Genomic DNA, 16,642 nt, shown 5'->3' on the forward strand with positions numbered 1-16,642 from the left:
GAAGGCCAGAGGTCTGGGAGGGACCGAGGGATGGGGACAGGCGCGAGGGGCCGCGGCAGGGACTCGGGGGACTGGGAGTGGGGGCTCGGGCCTCGGGGAGCCCATTGGTGGAAGGACGGAGGTCCGGGAGGGGCAGAGGGATGGGGACAGGAGCGACGGCCCGCGGCAGGCACTCCGGGGGACTGGGAGTCGGGGGTCGGGGTTAGTCTCGGCTTTTGGCCCTGTCCTGCCGCCGGCTGCTCCCGTTTCTTTGGCTTTGCGGCGAGGTGGACAGGGTTAGCTCTCGGGATTGAGGGCGGTTTTGGAAGCGGCCTGGGGCTAAGGACAGGCCAGGGCGGCGGGAGAGGCGGACCGCTGGCATCGCTGGATCTGGGCGCGCTGTCGGACCTTCCACATCACCAGCTGCAGGCAGGCGTTTGCGTCCTCGCTGGAGTTGTGCCCGTCCTGGCTGTCCTGGATGATGTGTCCCAGGTAGTCGGCCGCGAGATTCCTGAGGGAGCGCTTGTAGGGGAAACCCAGGTAGTGCGGGAAGAGCACGGCCGTGTCCACCACGGTGCTGTGGATGAGCTTCAGGGCCAGCAGATCGCTCTCCAGGCTGTGCCCGATGAGGATGGTTTGGGCGCTGAAAAAGCTCAGCAGGATGGCTTGGACTTTGGGCAACGTGATGCTCCTGTTGGCGACGTCGGCCTCGTTCACTCCGGAGAACCTGGTGTTGTAGTCCACGATCTCGTTGTCGGGCTTGACGAAGGTGTCGTACACCACTCGCATGTCGGCGTCCACCACGGTGACGCGGGTCAGCTCCAGGCCGTGCGTGGTGTAGCACATCTCACAGTCCAAGGCGTAGATCCCTGGATAAGCGTCTCTGGAACACTCTTTCTCCAAGGTCTTCACGAAGCCATGGAGGCTGTCCTTGCGGCCGTCCCGCACGTGCTGCTTTGCCACCTGGCAGCCCACGGAGCCAGGAGCCGCTGCACAGCAGGTGTACTGGCTAACCCGGCCTCCAGCCACTTGGCTCGAGCGGACCCGCCCCCAGTGATAATAACACAACTGGTCGCGTACACAGCGGCCCGAGGAGGACACCAGGTACTCGGTGCCACAACGGCAGCAGACCCTGCAGGAGGAGTCGCCGGGCCCCTTCCCCTGGCCAGTGAAGAGGACGGCGCCTCCGGGCTGCTCGGGGTGCGGGAAGGGGTAGCCGTTCTCCTTGAGCTGGTCCTGGGTGAGCAGGAACTCCTGGAGGCGGCTGTACAGGGCGGCCCTGCTGAGGCCGGGCATGGAGCTGGGGGTCAGGCCCTTCAGCCTCTTGAGGGTGTTCAGGACCACGTTCAGGTACACGTTCTTGTTGGGGCTGCAGTCGTAGGCCGCCTTCTCCTCGTTCAGCGCCTTCTCCTCGGCCTCCTGCTTGGAGGCGCAGAACTTGAGACACTCTTTGGTGAACAGTTGGAGATAGCCTCGGCGGATGACGGTGGGGACTTGGCACCCCGACCTTCGGAGGATAATGGGTTCCTTCAAACGCGCTAAGGATGGACGACGGACGATCCGCTTAGAGCTGATGGTGGTGGAGGTCTTGTCTGCCATCCCCGACCTGTTGCGCGTCTTCCGTGGCTGTCTGCCGACCTTGGAGCCATTGGAGCGTTGGCTTCCGCTGGCCACCCGGGTTCTCTTGGCATCTGTGGCACCGGTGGCCAAGCAAGGGCTGTGAAAGTGGGCGATCCTCTTCCTCTCCCTGGGGGCTGAGATGCGGACTGCGGAGGGTCTCTCTGCCAGCTTTGGGGCGGCTGGCAGGCAGCAGGCCGATCCCCGCTGCGCGGGGAAGCACCAAGCCTCCGTCACCATCTCGGGCCACGCAGGGGGCACAGCCGGACCCGTATTCTCGGGCTCCGTCTGGATCCCCACAGATGCTGAGGCCCGCTTGTACATCTGGGGCACCCAGAGCCCGAAGCTCTGGGCAGGCTGATGAGAGGGCAGTGGGAATTCTGGAGCCTCGAGGGCCGCCTCCTCGGCCGCCTTCTTCGCTTCTGGATAGCCAGGTGGGAACCAGCAGGGAGCTGTGGCTCGCAACATCTCGCTGCCTTCGGGAGCACCTGCGTGGCTCTGCTCCTCTCCCAACTGGCGGCTTCAAGGAGTGCCGCCGCGGAGGCGCACCGCCTTTATATACGCACAGGGCTCTTCTGTGAGAGAGGGTGGGACTTGTCCTTCATTACGTTGCTACTTCCATCCAATCACACTGAACCTCATCTTCCACCAGACTCCAGCTTGCGGGGGGGCTCAGGGTCTGCTAATGGAAGCAACCCGAACTCCTGGTTGCTAACCTTGGAGCTAGCTTGCTTTTCCTGAGGTGATTAGCTGTCCCTGCTCAGCAGTACCATAATGGCTAGTGGAACTGAGCCACATAGCCGCACATTGAGTTTCAGGGAGGTTGCTCAACTTGCTCGGGCCCACACAGCACCCCCACGGAGCCGGGACTGGGCCAGCCGTCTGCTGCTGCCTGCTAGTGGGCAGGATCTGTCTGGGCTTGCCTTTCCCTGCTCTGTGCACTCCTCCACCGTGGGCAGCTTGAGGACAGGAAGCGGACCGCAACCACTTCTCTCCCAGGACGTGGGCAACGTTCAACACACGGGGTCTTCAAAAACTTCATAGAAAATGTACATGCAGAAACTCTATGCATGGATTTCAATTTGTTTGCACTAAAATTAACTTGTGCTAACTTGTTAGAACCTTCCTGAACTAGATCTAGACTGAGGCACTAAGAAGGATGAGACATCGGTTGAAAAGGACTCCTATCAGAGCAACATGAATTCCGCTAAAATTGCAGCAGGAACAAACATCAAATGTATGGTGAACTCGGGCGGAATAACAAAGAAGTCACTGAGGTTTTAGGAAAAGCTTGTAAGGACACTGCCCCAAAGGAATCAGCCGTTTACCAATGTATAGCTGGTTTTCAGAGGAGATGAGAAGATACGGAAGGTGAATCCTGCAGTGGCTACGAAAAGCAAATGCTGTGGAAACCATTGCGCACAGATCAGCTGTACTCACGAGCAGAGATTCAGTGGAACTTTTAAACAGGAGGGATCCCGATCCTGTCTAAAATGCAAACGAAAAATGCGAACATCAGCCGGGCATGATGGCGGGTGCCGATAATCCCCGCAAGTCGGGATGCTGAGGTAGGGGAATGGAACCCAGGAGTCAGAGGTTGCAGTGAGCCGAGATGGCGCCACTGCACTCCAGCCTGGGGGGCAGAGCGAGACTCTGGAGCAGAAGAGGCCTTCTGGTTTGGAGAGTGTTCCGCTTTTCTGCTCTGGCTCCTCCCCATCTTTGCGGTTTTCCCTACCTTTGCTCATTGATGCTGGTGACCTGCCGATGGGGTTATGGAGTGTATGTCCTTTTTGCTGAGGCTGATGCTATTCCTTTCTGTTTATTAGTTTTCCTTCTAAGAGTCAGGTCCCTCAGCTGCAGATCCGTTGGAGTTTGCTGGAGGTGCATTCCAGACCCTGTTTGCCTAGGTTGGTGGGAGTGTAAACTAGTTCAAACATGGTGGAAGACAGTGTGGCCATTCCTCAAGGATCTAGAAGTAGACATACCATTTGACCCAGCGACCCCATTACCGGGTATACACCCGAAGGTTTAGAAATCATGCCAGTGTAAAGACACATGCACACGTACGTTTATGGCAGCACTATTCAGAATGCAATGACTTGGAACCCTACCCAATTGTCCATCGACGATGATAGACTGCATTAAGGCAATGTGGCCCATGAACACCAAGGATTTCTACGCAGCCACCAAAAAGGATAGGTTCATGTCCTTTGCAGGGACATGGGCGGAGCCGGAAACCATCATTCTGAGCAAACTGTCACAAGGACAGAAAACCAAACACCCCGCGTTCTCACTCGCAGTTGAGAATTGAACAATGAGAACACTCGGTCACAGGGTGGGGAACGTTACACACTGGGGCCTGTCACGGGGTGGAGGGCGGGGTCAGGGATAGCATTGGGAGAAATACCGAACGTAAATGATGGGATGTTGGGTGCAGCAGGTCAGCATGGCACGTGGATACCTATGGAAGAAGCGAGCTCTTTGGGCACACGCACCCTACAGCTTAAGATATAATAAAATATTCTAGTGGGGAAATAACCTCTTTGTGTATTTGATTCAGGTTCTTTTGGGCAGTTTACTTAGACACACTATGCAAGCTTGAGATGCCTCAATACAAGGACACGAAGGTTTCCGTGACAATTGACATGTATCAATACCTATTTCAAATACGTATTTTATCAATTCAATGCTGCCTCAAAATACCACACTTTTGTCAGAATTGGGAAGAGTGTTTCTGACAAAAGTAGTGATTTAAATACTGCCTCACTTACATTTTCATTACATTTCTATGACCACTACAGATGTTTGACTTCTCTTGGGTGCTGTAAAACTATTCTCTTCTGAGTACATTGCTGATTTCCTGATGTTTACCTTATTGCCTGTTGAGGCCCGCAGCCCAACTAATTCGTCTGTCCAGTCTCCCATTACAGAGCAGTGTGGCAAACTGAAACCACAATGAGGCCCAGGGCGCAGTGGCTCACACCTGTAAAGCCAGTACACTGGGAGGCCAAGCATGGCTGATCATTTGAGGTCAGGAGTTCAAGACCCGCCTGGCCAACGTGGTGGGACCCCGTCTGTACCAGAGACACAAAGTGAGCTGGGCATGGTAATTCTGCCTCTTTATCTCAGCCGAGGGAGGAGAATCACTTGAACCCGGGAGGCAGATTCTGCCTTTCTGATCTCAGCTGAGGTAGGAGACTCACTTGAACCTGGGAGACAGGGGATCTAGCGAGCCGATATCAAGCCAATGCACCCCAACCTGGGCGACAAGAGCGAAACGCTGTCTCAAAAGAGAGCAAAACAACAACACTAAAACAGTTCTATATACCCTATAGAATACTATGAAGCCTCACAAATTAAAGAAATCGTATCATCTGCAACATGAATGAGTCTACAGGAGGTTACAGTGAGTGAAATAAAGCAAAGGCCAGGCACGGAGGCTCGTGACTGTAATCCCACCACTTTGGGAGTCCAAGGCAGGTGGAGCACTTCAGCCCAGGAGTTGGAGATCAAAGTGGGCGACGTGGTGAAATCCCATCTCTACCAAAAAAAACAAACATTAGACAGGTGTGGTGTTGGACGCCTTAGTCCTCGCTACTCAGGAGACTCAAGTGGGAAGATCTCTTGAACCCGGGAGGTGGAGGCCGTGGTGAGCCGTGTTGGTGTCACTGTACTCCAGCCTGCTTGACAGAGTGAGACCCTGTCTCCAAAAGTAAATAAATACATAATAAATTTTTAAAAAGCGAGCACAAAAATTCGAATAATGCGTGACCTGACTGATACGAGGAACGTAACATCGTTGAAATCGTAGCTGCAGAGAGCAGAAGGGTGTTTCCCCGAGGCAGGTGCCGGGGAGGGTGTGGGGAGATGTGAGTCAAATGATACCAAATTTCAGGCAGGAATATTTCTAGAGATCTACTGAGCGTCACGGCGACTACAGTGAATAACTATGTATTGCTTACTTGAAAATAGCTGTGGGAGTAGATTTTCAAAGTATTCTCATCACAATAAAATCAGGATGCGAGGAAACGAGTGTGTTAATTAGCTTGATTTGGTCATTCCACAATGTATACATATATGAAGCCTCACGTTGTACACCATAAATATATATAATTTTCACTGGTCTATTTAAAATGAAAACTTAAATACATTATAAAACTTAAATGATATAACATACAATAAAAAAGACTTGTATTTGTTAAATCTCCACAGAAGGAGTCTAAGTCATAAAGGAAAATAAACTTCGAGGAGTGGTAAAATCAATCAGAAACGTCCCATTTCATTGCTTCCCGAAACGTGTCTGACAGAGTGGACATCCTGCTGTTCACTAACTCCTTGTTCTGGAACAGTTAGTGTGTGTGTATGTATGGGTGTGTGGGCTTATACACACAAAGTAAATTAATGGTAATGAAAGCATTCTGATTCTCAGTTTAATTTAGTTATGTAGACAGACACACCCACCCCGCCCCCCAGACGCACATTTATCAAATCAGGCACTCCACCAAAACTAGCTACTTAGTGTGTCATTTCTCACTGCAGATTCAAAAGAGAAACGTGAATTTAGAGAAGCGTGATGGTTCGTCCTCTCTTGGAGCCCAGTTGGAAGTTGACTGACTGATTGGGACATTGTCGTTGGTTGGTCTGGGTGGAAGAAACCACTTGGACCCTTTATTGCACACCTACTGTGTGCCATCGTTTTAAGGCTGCCCGTGTGTTGCTTCGTTCATTCCTCACCATGACCTCCTGATCACACGCTGGAGATCAAAAACCAGAAGCGCGCAGAAGCTATTTGTCCAGTGTTACAAAGCTACTAAGTGGTGGAATTTGAATGTGAACCCAGATGTGTAATTCTAGAGCCTGAGTGCTTCACCCACCTCCCTGTGGTGGCTCTACCGAAAAACAGCTAAGCGCGCATTGAGAAGCTGAGGACTCTCAGCTTTGCTTTTCAATGATTTTTCTTTTCAATGTTGAAATTCATACCAAGATTGATTGGGCGCCTGCCAGGGGGGGCGGGGGAAAAATCGGGTGGGGGTGGGGAGGTTCAGAAAGCCCCACAGAAGGGGAAGATGCCCAGGACAGAAGACTGTCAGGAGGCTGTTGGGTCAGGGGGTTCGCCTTGTTCTCAGAAGCCGCGGAGGTTCAGGTGGGCTGGGGGAGGCGAGTGGTAGAAGGCCAGAGGTCTGGGAGGGACCGAGGGATGGGGACAGGCGCGAGGGGCCGCGGCAGGGACTCGGGGGACTGGGAGTGGGGGCTCGGGCCTCGGGGAGCCCATTGGTGGAAGGACGGAGGTCCGGGAGGGGCAGAGGGATGGGGACAGGAGCGACGGCCCGCGGCAGGCACTCCGGGGGACTGGGAGTCGGGGGTCGGGGTTAGTCTCGGCTTTTGGCCCTGTCCTGCCGCCGGCTGCTCCCGTTTCTTTGGCTTTGCGGCGAGGTGGACAGGGTTAGCTCTCGGGATTGAGGGCGGTTTTGGAAGCGGCCTGGGGCTAAGGACAGGCCAGGGCGGCGGGAGAGGCGGACCGCTGACATCGCTGGATCTGGGCGCGCTGTCGGACCTTCCACATCACCAGCTGCAGGCAGGCGTTTGCGTCCTCGCTGGAGTTGTGCCCGTCCTGGCTGTCCTGGATGATGTGTCCCAGGTAGTCGGCCGCGAGATTCCTGAGGGAGCGCTTGTAGGGGAAACCCAGGTAGTGCGGGAAGAGCACGGCCGTGTCCACCACGGTGCTGTGGATGAGCTTCAGGGCCAGCAGATCGCTCTCCAGGCTGTGCCCGATGAGGATGGTTTGGGCGCTGAAAAAGCTCAGCAGGATGGCTTGGACTTTGGGCAACGTGATGCTCGTGTTGGCGACGTCGGCCTCGGTCACTCCGGAGAACCTGGTGTTGTAGTCCACGATCTCGTTGTCGGGCTTGACGAAGGTGTCGTACACCACTCGCATGTCGGCGTCCACCACGGTGACGCGGGTCAGCTCCAGGCCGTGCGTGGTGTAGCACATCTCACAGTCCAAGGCGTAGATCCCTGGATAAGCGTCTCTGGAACACTCTTTCTCCAAGGTCTTCACGAAGCCATGGAGGCTGTCCTTGCGGCCGTCCCGCACGTGCTGCTTTGCCACCTGGCAGCCCACGGAGCCAGGAGCCGCTGCACAGCAGGTGTACTGGCTAACCCGGCCTCCAGCCACTTGGCTCGAGCGGACCCGCCCCCAGTGATAATAACACAACTGGTCGCGTACACAGCGGCCCGAGGAGGACACCAGGTACTCGGTGCCACAACGGCAGCAGACCCTGCAGGAGGAGTCGCCGGGCCCCTTCCCCTGGCCAGTGAAGAGGACGGCGCCTCCGGGCTGCTCGGGGTGCGGGAAGGGGTAGCCGTTCTCCTTGAGCTGGTCCTGGGTGAGCAGGAACTCCTGGAGGCGGCTGTACAGGGCGGCCCTGCTGAGGCCGGGCATGGAGCTGGGGGTCAGGCCCTTCAGCCTCTTGAGGGTGTTCAGGACCACGTTCAGGTACACGTTCTTGTTGGGGCTGCAGTCGTAGGCCGCCTTCTCCTCGTTCAGCGCCTTCTCCTCGGCCTCCTGCTTGGAGGCGCAGAACTTGAGACACTCTTTGGTGAACAGTTGGAGATAGCCTCGGCGGATGACGGTGGGGACTTGGCACCCCGACCTTCGGAGGATAATGGGTTCCTTCAAACGCGCTAAGGATGGACGACGGACGATCCGCTTAGAGCTGATGGTGGTGGAGGTCTTGTCTGCCATCCCCGACCTGTTGCGCGTCTTCCGTGGCTGTCTGCCGACCTTGGAGCCATTGGAGCGTTGGCTTCCGCTGGCCACCCGGGTTCTCTTGGCGTCTGTGGCACCGGTGGCCAAGCAAGGGCTGTGAAAGTGGGCGATCCTCTTCCTCTCCCTGGGGGCTGAGATGCGGACTGCGGAGGGTCTCTCTGCCAGCTTTGGGGCGGCTGGCAGGCAGCAGGCCGATCCCCGCTGCGCGGGGAAGCACCAAGCCTCCGTCACCATCTCGGGCCACGCAGGGGGCACAGCCGGACCCGTATTCTCGGGCTCCGTCTGGATCCCCACAGATGCTGAGGCCCGCTTGTACATCTGGGGCACCCAGAGCCCGAAGCTCTGGGCAGGCTGATGAGAGGGCAGTGGGAATTCTGGAGCCTCGAGGGCCGCCTCCTCGGCCGCCTTCTTCGCTTCTGGATAGCCAGGTGGGAACCAGCAGGGAGCTGTGGCTCGCAACATCTCGCTGCCTTCGGGAGCACCTGCGTGGCTCTGCTCCTCTCCCAACTGGCGGCTTCAAGGAGTGCCGCCGCGGAGGCGCACCGCCTTTATATACGCACAGGGCTCTTCTGTGAGAGAGGGTGGGACTTGTCCTTCATTACGTTGCTACTTCCATCCAATCACACTGAACCTCATCTTCCACCAGACTCCAGCTTGCGGGGGGGCTCAGGGTCTGCTAATGGAAGCAACCCGAACTCCTGGTTGCTAACCTTGGAGCTAGCTTGCTTTTCCTGAGGTGATTAAGTGTCCCTGCTCAGCAGTACCATAATGGCTAGTGGAACTGAGCCACATAGCCGCACATTGAGTTTCAGGGAGGTTGCTCAACTTGCTCGGGCCCACACAGCACCCCCACGGAGCCGGGACTGGGCCAGCCGTCTGCTGCTGCCTGCTAGTGGGCAGGATCTGTCTGGGCTTGCCTTTCCCTGCTCTGTGCACTCCTCCACCGTGGGCAGCTTGAGGACAGGAAGCGGACCGCAACCACTTCTCTCCCAGGACGTGGGCAACGTTCAACACACGGGGTCTTCAAAAACTTCATAGAAAATGTACATGCAGAAACTCTATGCATGGATTTCAATTTGTTTGCACTAAAATTAACTTGTGCTAACTTGTTAGAACCTTCCTGAACTAGATCTAGACTGAGGCACTAAGAAGGATGAGACATCGGTTGAAAAGGACTCCTATCAGAGCAACATGAATTCCGCTAAAATTGCAGCAGGAACAAACATCAAATGTATGGTGAACTCGGGCGGAATAACAAAGAAGTCACTGAGGTTTTAGGAAAAGCTTGTAAGGACACTGCCCCAAAGGAATCAGCCGTTTACCAATGTATAGCTGGTTTTCAGAGGAGATGAGAAGATACGGAAGGTGAATCCTGCAGTGGCTACGAAAAGCAAATGCTGTGGAAACCATTGCGCACAGATCAGCTGTACTCACGAGCAGAGATTCAGTGGAACTTTTAAACAGGAGGGATCCCGATCCTGTCTAAAATGCAAACGAAAAATGCGAACATCAGCCGGGCATGATGGCGGGTGCCGATAATCCCCGCAAGTCGGGATGCTGAGGTAGGGGAATGGAACCCAGGAGTCAGAGGTTGCAGTGAGCCGAGATGGCGCCACTGCACTCCAGCCTGGGGGGCAGAGCGAGACTCTGGAGCAGAAGAGGCCTTCTGGTTTGGAGAGTGTTCCGCTTTTCTGCTCTGGCTCCTCCCCATCTTTGCGGTTTTCCCTACCTTTGCTCATTGATGCTGGTGACCTGCCGATGGGGTTATGGAGTGTATGTCCTTTTTGCTGAGGCTGATGCTATTCCTTTCTGTTTATTAGTTTTCCTTCTAAGAGTCAGGTCCCTCAGCTGCAGATCCGTTGGAGTTTGCTGGAGGTGCATTCCAGACCCTGTTTGCCTAGGTTGGTGGGAGTGTAAACTAGTTCAAACATGGTGGAAGACAGTGTGGCCATTCCTCAAGGATCTAGAAGTAGACATACCATTTGACCCAGCGACCCCATTACCGGGTATACACCCGAAGGTTTAGAAATCATGCCAGTGTAAAGACACATGCACACGTACGTTTATGGCAGCACTATTCAGAATGCAATGACTTGGAACCCTACCCAATTGTCCATCGACGATGATAGACTGCATTAAGGCAATGTGGCCCATGAACACCAAGGATTTCTACGCAGCCACCAAAAAGGATAGGTTCATGTCCTTTGCAGGGACATGGGCGGAGCCGGAAACCATCATTCTGAGCAAACTGTCACAAGGACAGAAAACCAAACACCCCGCGTTCTCACTCGCAGTTGAGAATTGAACAATGAGAACACTCGGTCACAGGGTGGGGAACGTTACACACTGGGGCCTGTCACGGGGTGGAGGGCGGGGTCAGGGATAGCATTGGGAGAAATACCGAACGTAAATGATGGGATGTTGGGTGCAGCAGGTCAGCATGGCACATGGATACCTATGGAAGAAGCGAGCTCTTTGGGCACACGCACCCTACAGCTTAAGATATAATAAAATATTCTAGTGGGGAAATAACCTCTTTGTGTATTTGATTCAGGTTCTTTTGGGCAGTTTACTTAGACACACTATGCAAGCTTGAGATGCCTCAATACAAGGACACGAAGGTTTCCGTGACAATTGACATATATCAATACCTATTTCAGATACGTATTTTATCAATTCAATGCTGCCTCAAAATACCACACTTTTGTCAGAATTGGGAAGAGTGTTTCTGACAAAAGTAGTGATTTAAATAGTGCCTCACTTACATTTTCATTACATTTCTATGACCACTACAGATGTTTGACTTCTCTTGGGTGCTGTAAAACTATTCTCTTCTGAGTACATTGCTGATTTCCTGATGTTTACCTTATTGCCTGTTGAGGCCCGCAGCCCAACTAATTCGTCTGTCCAGTCTCCCATTACAGAGCAGTGTGGCAAACTGAAACCACAATGAGGCCCAGGGCGCAGTGGCTCACACCAGTAAAGCCAGTACACTGGGAGGCCAAGCATGGCTGATCATTTGAGGTCAGGAGTTCAAGACCCGCCTGGCCAACGTGGTGGGACCCCGTCTGTACCAGAGACACAAAGTGAGCTGGGCATGGTAATTCTGCCTCTTTATCTCAGCCGAGGGAGGAGAATCACTTGAACCCGGGAGGCAGATTCTGCCTTTCTGATCTCAGCTGAGGTAGGAGACTCACTTGAACCTGGGAGACAGGGGATCTAGCGAGCCGATATCAAGCCAATGCACCCCAACCTGGGCGACAAGAGCGAAACGCTGTCTCAAAAGAGAGCAAAACAACAACACTAAAACAGTTCTATATACCCTATAGAATACTATGAAGCCTCACAAATTAAAGAAATCGTATCATCTGCAACATGAATGAGTCTACAGGAGGTTACAGTGAGTGAAATAAAGCAAAGGCCAGGCACGGAGGCTCGTGACTGTAATCCCACCACTTTGGGAGTCCAAGGCAGGTGGAGCACTTCAGCCCAGGAGTTGGAGATCAAACTGGGCGACGTGGTGAAATCCCATCTCTACCAAAAAAAACAAACATTAGACAGGTGTGGTGTTGGACGCCTTAGTCCTCGCTACTCAGGAGACTCAAGTGGGAAGATCTCTTGAACCCGGGAGGTGGAGGCCGTGGTGAGCCGTGTTGGTGTCACTGTACTCCAGCCTGCTTGACAGAGTGAGACCCTGTCTCCAAAAGTAAATAAATACATAATAAATTTTTAAAAAGCGAGCACAAAAATTCGAATAATGCGTGACCTGACTGATACGAGGAACGTAACATCGTTGAAATCGTAGCTGCAGAGAGCAGAAGGGTGTTTCCCCGAGGCAGGTGCCGGGGAGGGTGTGGGGAGATGTGAGTCAAATGATACCAAATTTCAGGCAGGAATATTTCTAGAGATCTACTGAGCGTCACGGCGACTACAGTGAATAACTATGTATTGCTTACTTGAAAATAGCTGTGGGAGTAGATTTTCAAAGTATTCTCATCACAATAAAATCAGGATGCGAGGAAACGAGTGTGTTAATTAGCTTGATTTGGTCATTCCACAATGTATACATATATGAAGCCTCACGTTGTACACCATAAATATATATAATTTTCACTGGTCTATTTAAAATGAAAACTTAAATACATTATAAAACTTAAATGATATAACATACAATAAAAAAGACTTGTATTTGTTAAATCTCCACAGAAGGAGTCTAAGTCATAAAGGAAAATAAACTTCGAGGAGTGGTAAAATCAATCAGAAACGTCCCATTTCATTGCTTCCCGAAACGTGTCTGACAGAGTGGACATCCTGCTGTTCACTAACTCCTTGTTCTGGAACAGTTAGTGTGTGTGTATGTATGGGTGTGTGGGCTTATACACACAAAGTAAATTAATGGTAATGAAAGCATTCTGATTCTCAGTTTAATTTAGTTATGTAGACAGACACACCCACCCCGCCCCCCAGACGCACATTTATCAAATCAGGCACTCCACCAAAACTAGCTACTTAGTGTGTCATTTCTCACTGCAGATTCAAAAGAGAAACGTGAATTTAGAGAAGCGTGATGGTTCGTCCTCTCTTGGAGCCCAGTTGGAAGTTGACTGACTGATTGGGACATTGTCGTTGGTTGGTCTGGGTGGAAGAAACCACTTGGACCCTTTATTGCACACCTACTGTGTGCCATCGTTTTAAGGCTGCCCGTGTGTTGCTTCGTTCATTCCTCACCATGACCTCCTGATCACACGCTGGAGATCAAAAACCAGAAGCGCGCAGAAGCTATTTGTCCAGTGTTACAAAGCTACTAAGTGGTGGAATTTGAATGTGAACCCAGATGTGTAATTCTAGAGCCTGAGTGCTTCACCCACCTCCCTGTGGTGGCTCTACCGAAAAACAGCTAAGCGCGCATTGAGAAGCTGAGGACTCTCAGCTTTGCTTTTCAATGATTTTTCTTTTCAATGTTGAAATTCATACCAAGATTGATTGGGCGCCTGCCAGGGGGGGCGGGGGAAAAATCGGGTGGGGGTGGGGAGGTTCAGAAAGCCCCACAGAAGGGGAAGATGCCCAGGACAGAAGACTGTCAGGAGGCTGTTGGGTCAGGGGGTTCGCCTTGTTCTCAGAAGCCGCGGAGGTTCAGGTGGGCTGGGGGAGGCGAGTGGTAGAAGGCCAGAGGTCTGGGAGGGACCGAGGGATGGGGACAGGCGCGAGGGGCCGCGGCAGGGACTCGGGGGACTGGGAGTGGGGGCTCGGGCCTCGGGGAGCCCATTGGTGGAAGGACGGAGGTCCGGGAGGGGCAGAGGGATGGGGACAGGAGCGACGGCCCGCGGCAGGCACTCCGGGGGGCTGGGAGTCGGGGGTCGGGGTTAGTCTCGGCTTTTGGCCCTGTCCTGCCGCCGGCTGCTCCCGTTTCTTTGGCTTTGCGGCGAGGTGGACAGGGTTAGCTCTCGGGATTGAGGGCGGTTTTGGAAGCGGCCTGGGGCTAAGGACAGGCCAGGGCGGCGGGAGAGGCGGACCGCTGACATCGCTGGATCTGGGCGCGCTGTCGGACCTTCCACATCACCAGCTGCAGGCAGGCGTTTGCGTCCTCGCTGGAGTTGTGCCCGTCCTGGCTGTCCTGGATGATGTGTCCCAGGTAGTCGGCCGCGAGATTCCTGAGGGAGCGCTTGTAGGGGAAACCCAGGTAGTGCGGGAAGAGCACGGCCGTGTCCACCACGGTGCTGTGGATGAGCTTCAGGGCCAGCAGATCGCTCTCCAGGCTGTGCCCGATGAGGATGGTTTGGGCGCTGAAAAAGCTCAGCAGGATGGCTTGGACTTTGGGCAACGTGATGCTCGTGTTGGCGACGTCGGCCTCGGTCACTCCGGAGAACCTGGTGTTGTAGTCCACGATCTCGTTGTCGGGCTTGACGAAGGTGTCGTACACCACTCGCATGTCGGCGTCCACCACGGTGACGCGGGTCAGCTCCAGGCCGTGCGTGGTGTAGCACATCTCACAGTCCAAGGCGTAGATCCCTGGATAAGCGTCTCTGGAACACTCTTTCTCCAAGGTCTTCACGAAGCCATGGAGGCTGTCCTTGCGGCCGTCCCGCACGTGCTGCTTTGCCACCTGGCAGCCCACGGAGCCAGGAGCCGCTGCACAGCAGGTGTACTGGCTAACCCGGCCTCCAGCCACTTGGCTCGAGCGGACCCGCCCCCAGTGATAATAACACAACTGGTCGCGTACACAGCGGCCCGAGGAGGACACCAGGTACTCGGTGCCACAACGGCAGCAGACCCTGCAGGAGGAGTCGCCGGGCCCCTTCCCCTGGCCAGTGAAGAGGACGGCGCCTCCGGGCTGCTCGGGGTGCGGGAAGGGGTAGCCGTTCTCCTTGAGCTGGTCCTGGGTGAGCAGGAACTCCTGGAGGCGGCTGTACAGGGCGGCCCTGCTGAGGCCGGGCATGGAGCTGGGGGTCAGGCCCTTCAGCCTCTTGAGGGTGTTCAGGACCACGTTCAGGTACACGTTCTTGTTGGGGCTGCAGTCGTAGGCCGCCTTCTCCTCGTTCAGCGCCTTCTCCTCGGCCTCCTGCTTGGAGGCGCAGAACTTGAGACACTCTTTGGTGAACAGTTGGAGATAGCCTCGGCGGATGACGGTGGGGACTTGGCACCCCGACCTTCGGAGGATAATGGGTTTCTTCAAACGCGCTAAGGATGGACGACGGACGATCCGCTTAGAGCTGATGGTGGTGGAGGTCTTGTCTGCCATCCCCGACCTGTTGCGCGTCTTCCGTGGCTGTCTGCCGACCTTGGAGCCATTGGAGCGTTGGCTTCCGCTGGCCACCCGGGTTCTCTTGGCGTCTGTGGCACCGGTGGCCAAGCAAGGGCTGTGAAAGTGGGCGATCCTCTTCCTCTCCCTGGGGGCTGAGATGCGGACTGCGGAGGGTCTCTCTGCCAGCTTTGGGGCGGCTGGCAGGCAGCAGGCCGATCCCCGCTGCGCGGGGAAGCACCAAGCCTCCGTCACCATCTCGGGCCACGCAGGGGGCACAGCCGGACCCGTATTCTCGGGCTCCGTCTGGATCCCCACAGATGCTGAGGCCCGCTTGTACATCTGGGGCACCCAGAGCCCGAAGCTCTGGGCAGGCTGATGAGAGGGCAGTGGGAATTCTGGAGCCTCGAGGGCCGCCTCCTCGGCCGCCTTCTTCGCTTCTGGATAGCCAGGTGGGAACCAGCAGGGAGCTGTGGCTCGCAACATCTCGCTGCCTTCGGGAGCACCTGCGTGGCTCTGCTCCTCTCCCAACTGGCGGCTTCAAGGAGTGCCGCCGCGGAGGCGCACCGCCTTTATATACGCACAGGGCTCTTCTGTGAGAGAGGGTGGGACTTGTCCTTCATTACGTTGCTACTTCCATCCAATCACACTGAACCTCATCTTCCACCAGACTCCAGCTTGCGGGGGGGCTCAGGGTCTGCTAATGGAAGCAACCCGAACTCCTGGTTGCTAACCTTGGAGCTAGCTTGCTTTTCCTGAGGTGATTAAGTGTCCCTGCTCAGCAGTACCATAATGGCTAGTGGAACTGAGCCACATAGCCGCACATTGAGTTTCAGGGAGGTTGCTCAACTTGCTCGGGCCCACACAGCACCCCCACGGAGCCGGGACTGGGCCAGCCGTCTGCTGCTGCCTGCTAGTGGGCAGGATCTGTCTGGGCTTGCCTTTCCCTGCTCTGTGCACTCCTCCACCGTGGGCAGCTTGAGGACAGGAAGCGGACCGCAACCACTTCTCTCCCAGGACGTGGGCAACGTTCAACACACGGGGTCTTCAAAAACTTCATAGAAAATGTACATGCAGAAACTCTATGCATGGATTTCAATTTGTTTGCACTAAAATTAACTTGTGCTAACTTGTTAGAACCTTCCTGAACTAGATCTAGACTGAGGCACTAAGAAGGATGAGACATCGGTTGAAAAGGACTCCTATCAGAGCAACATGAATTCCGCTAAAATTGCAGCAGGAACAAACATCAAATGTATGGTGAACTCGGGCGGAATAACAAAGAAGTCACTGAGGTTTTAGGAAAAGCTTGTAAGGACACTGCCCCAAAGGAATCAGCCGTTTATCAATGTATAGCTGGTTTTCAGAGGAGATGAGAAGATACGGAAGGTGAATCCTGCAGTGGCTACGAAAAGCAAATGCTGTGGAAACCATTGGGCACAGATCAGCTGTACTCACGAGCAGAGATTCAGTGGAACTTTTAAACAGGAGGGATCCCGATCCTGTCTAAAATGCAAACGAAAAATGCGAACATCAGC

The 16,642-nt window shown here is 54.4% G+C and overlaps 2 protein-coding genes and 1 pseudogene across 2 annotated transcripts; all 3 read right to left on the reverse strand.

The window, feature by feature from the left end:
- LOC129483946 (exonuclease GOR-like) lies at positions 1-2,064 on the reverse strand (annotated as a pseudogene).
- A 5,017-nt stretch (positions 2,065-7,081) lies between these two features.
- LOC129483947 (exonuclease GOR-like) lies at positions 7,082-8,842 on the reverse strand. Its single transcript, XM_055281358.1, has one exon. It carries the CDS (start codon positions 8,825-8,827, stop codon positions 7,082-7,084), a length of 1,746 nt encoding a protein of 581 aa, XP_055137333.1. The 5' UTR covers positions 8,828-8,842.
- A 5,002-nt stretch (positions 8,843-13,844) lies between these two features.
- Positions 13,845-15,605, reverse strand: LOC129483948 (exonuclease GOR-like). Its single transcript, XM_055281359.1, has one exon. It carries the CDS (start codon positions 15,588-15,590, stop codon positions 13,845-13,847), a length of 1,746 nt encoding a protein of 581 aa, XP_055137334.1. The 5' UTR covers positions 15,591-15,605.
- Positions 15,606-16,642: the final 1,037 nt, after the last annotated feature.

The sequence above is a fragment of the Symphalangus syndactylus genome, chromosome 6 (genome assembly GCF_028878055.3).
Source record: "Symphalangus syndactylus isolate Jambi chromosome 6, NHGRI_mSymSyn1-v2.1_pri, whole genome shotgun sequence".
Lineage (NCBI taxonomy): Eukaryota > Metazoa > Chordata > Mammalia > Primates > Hylobatidae > Symphalangus > Symphalangus syndactylus.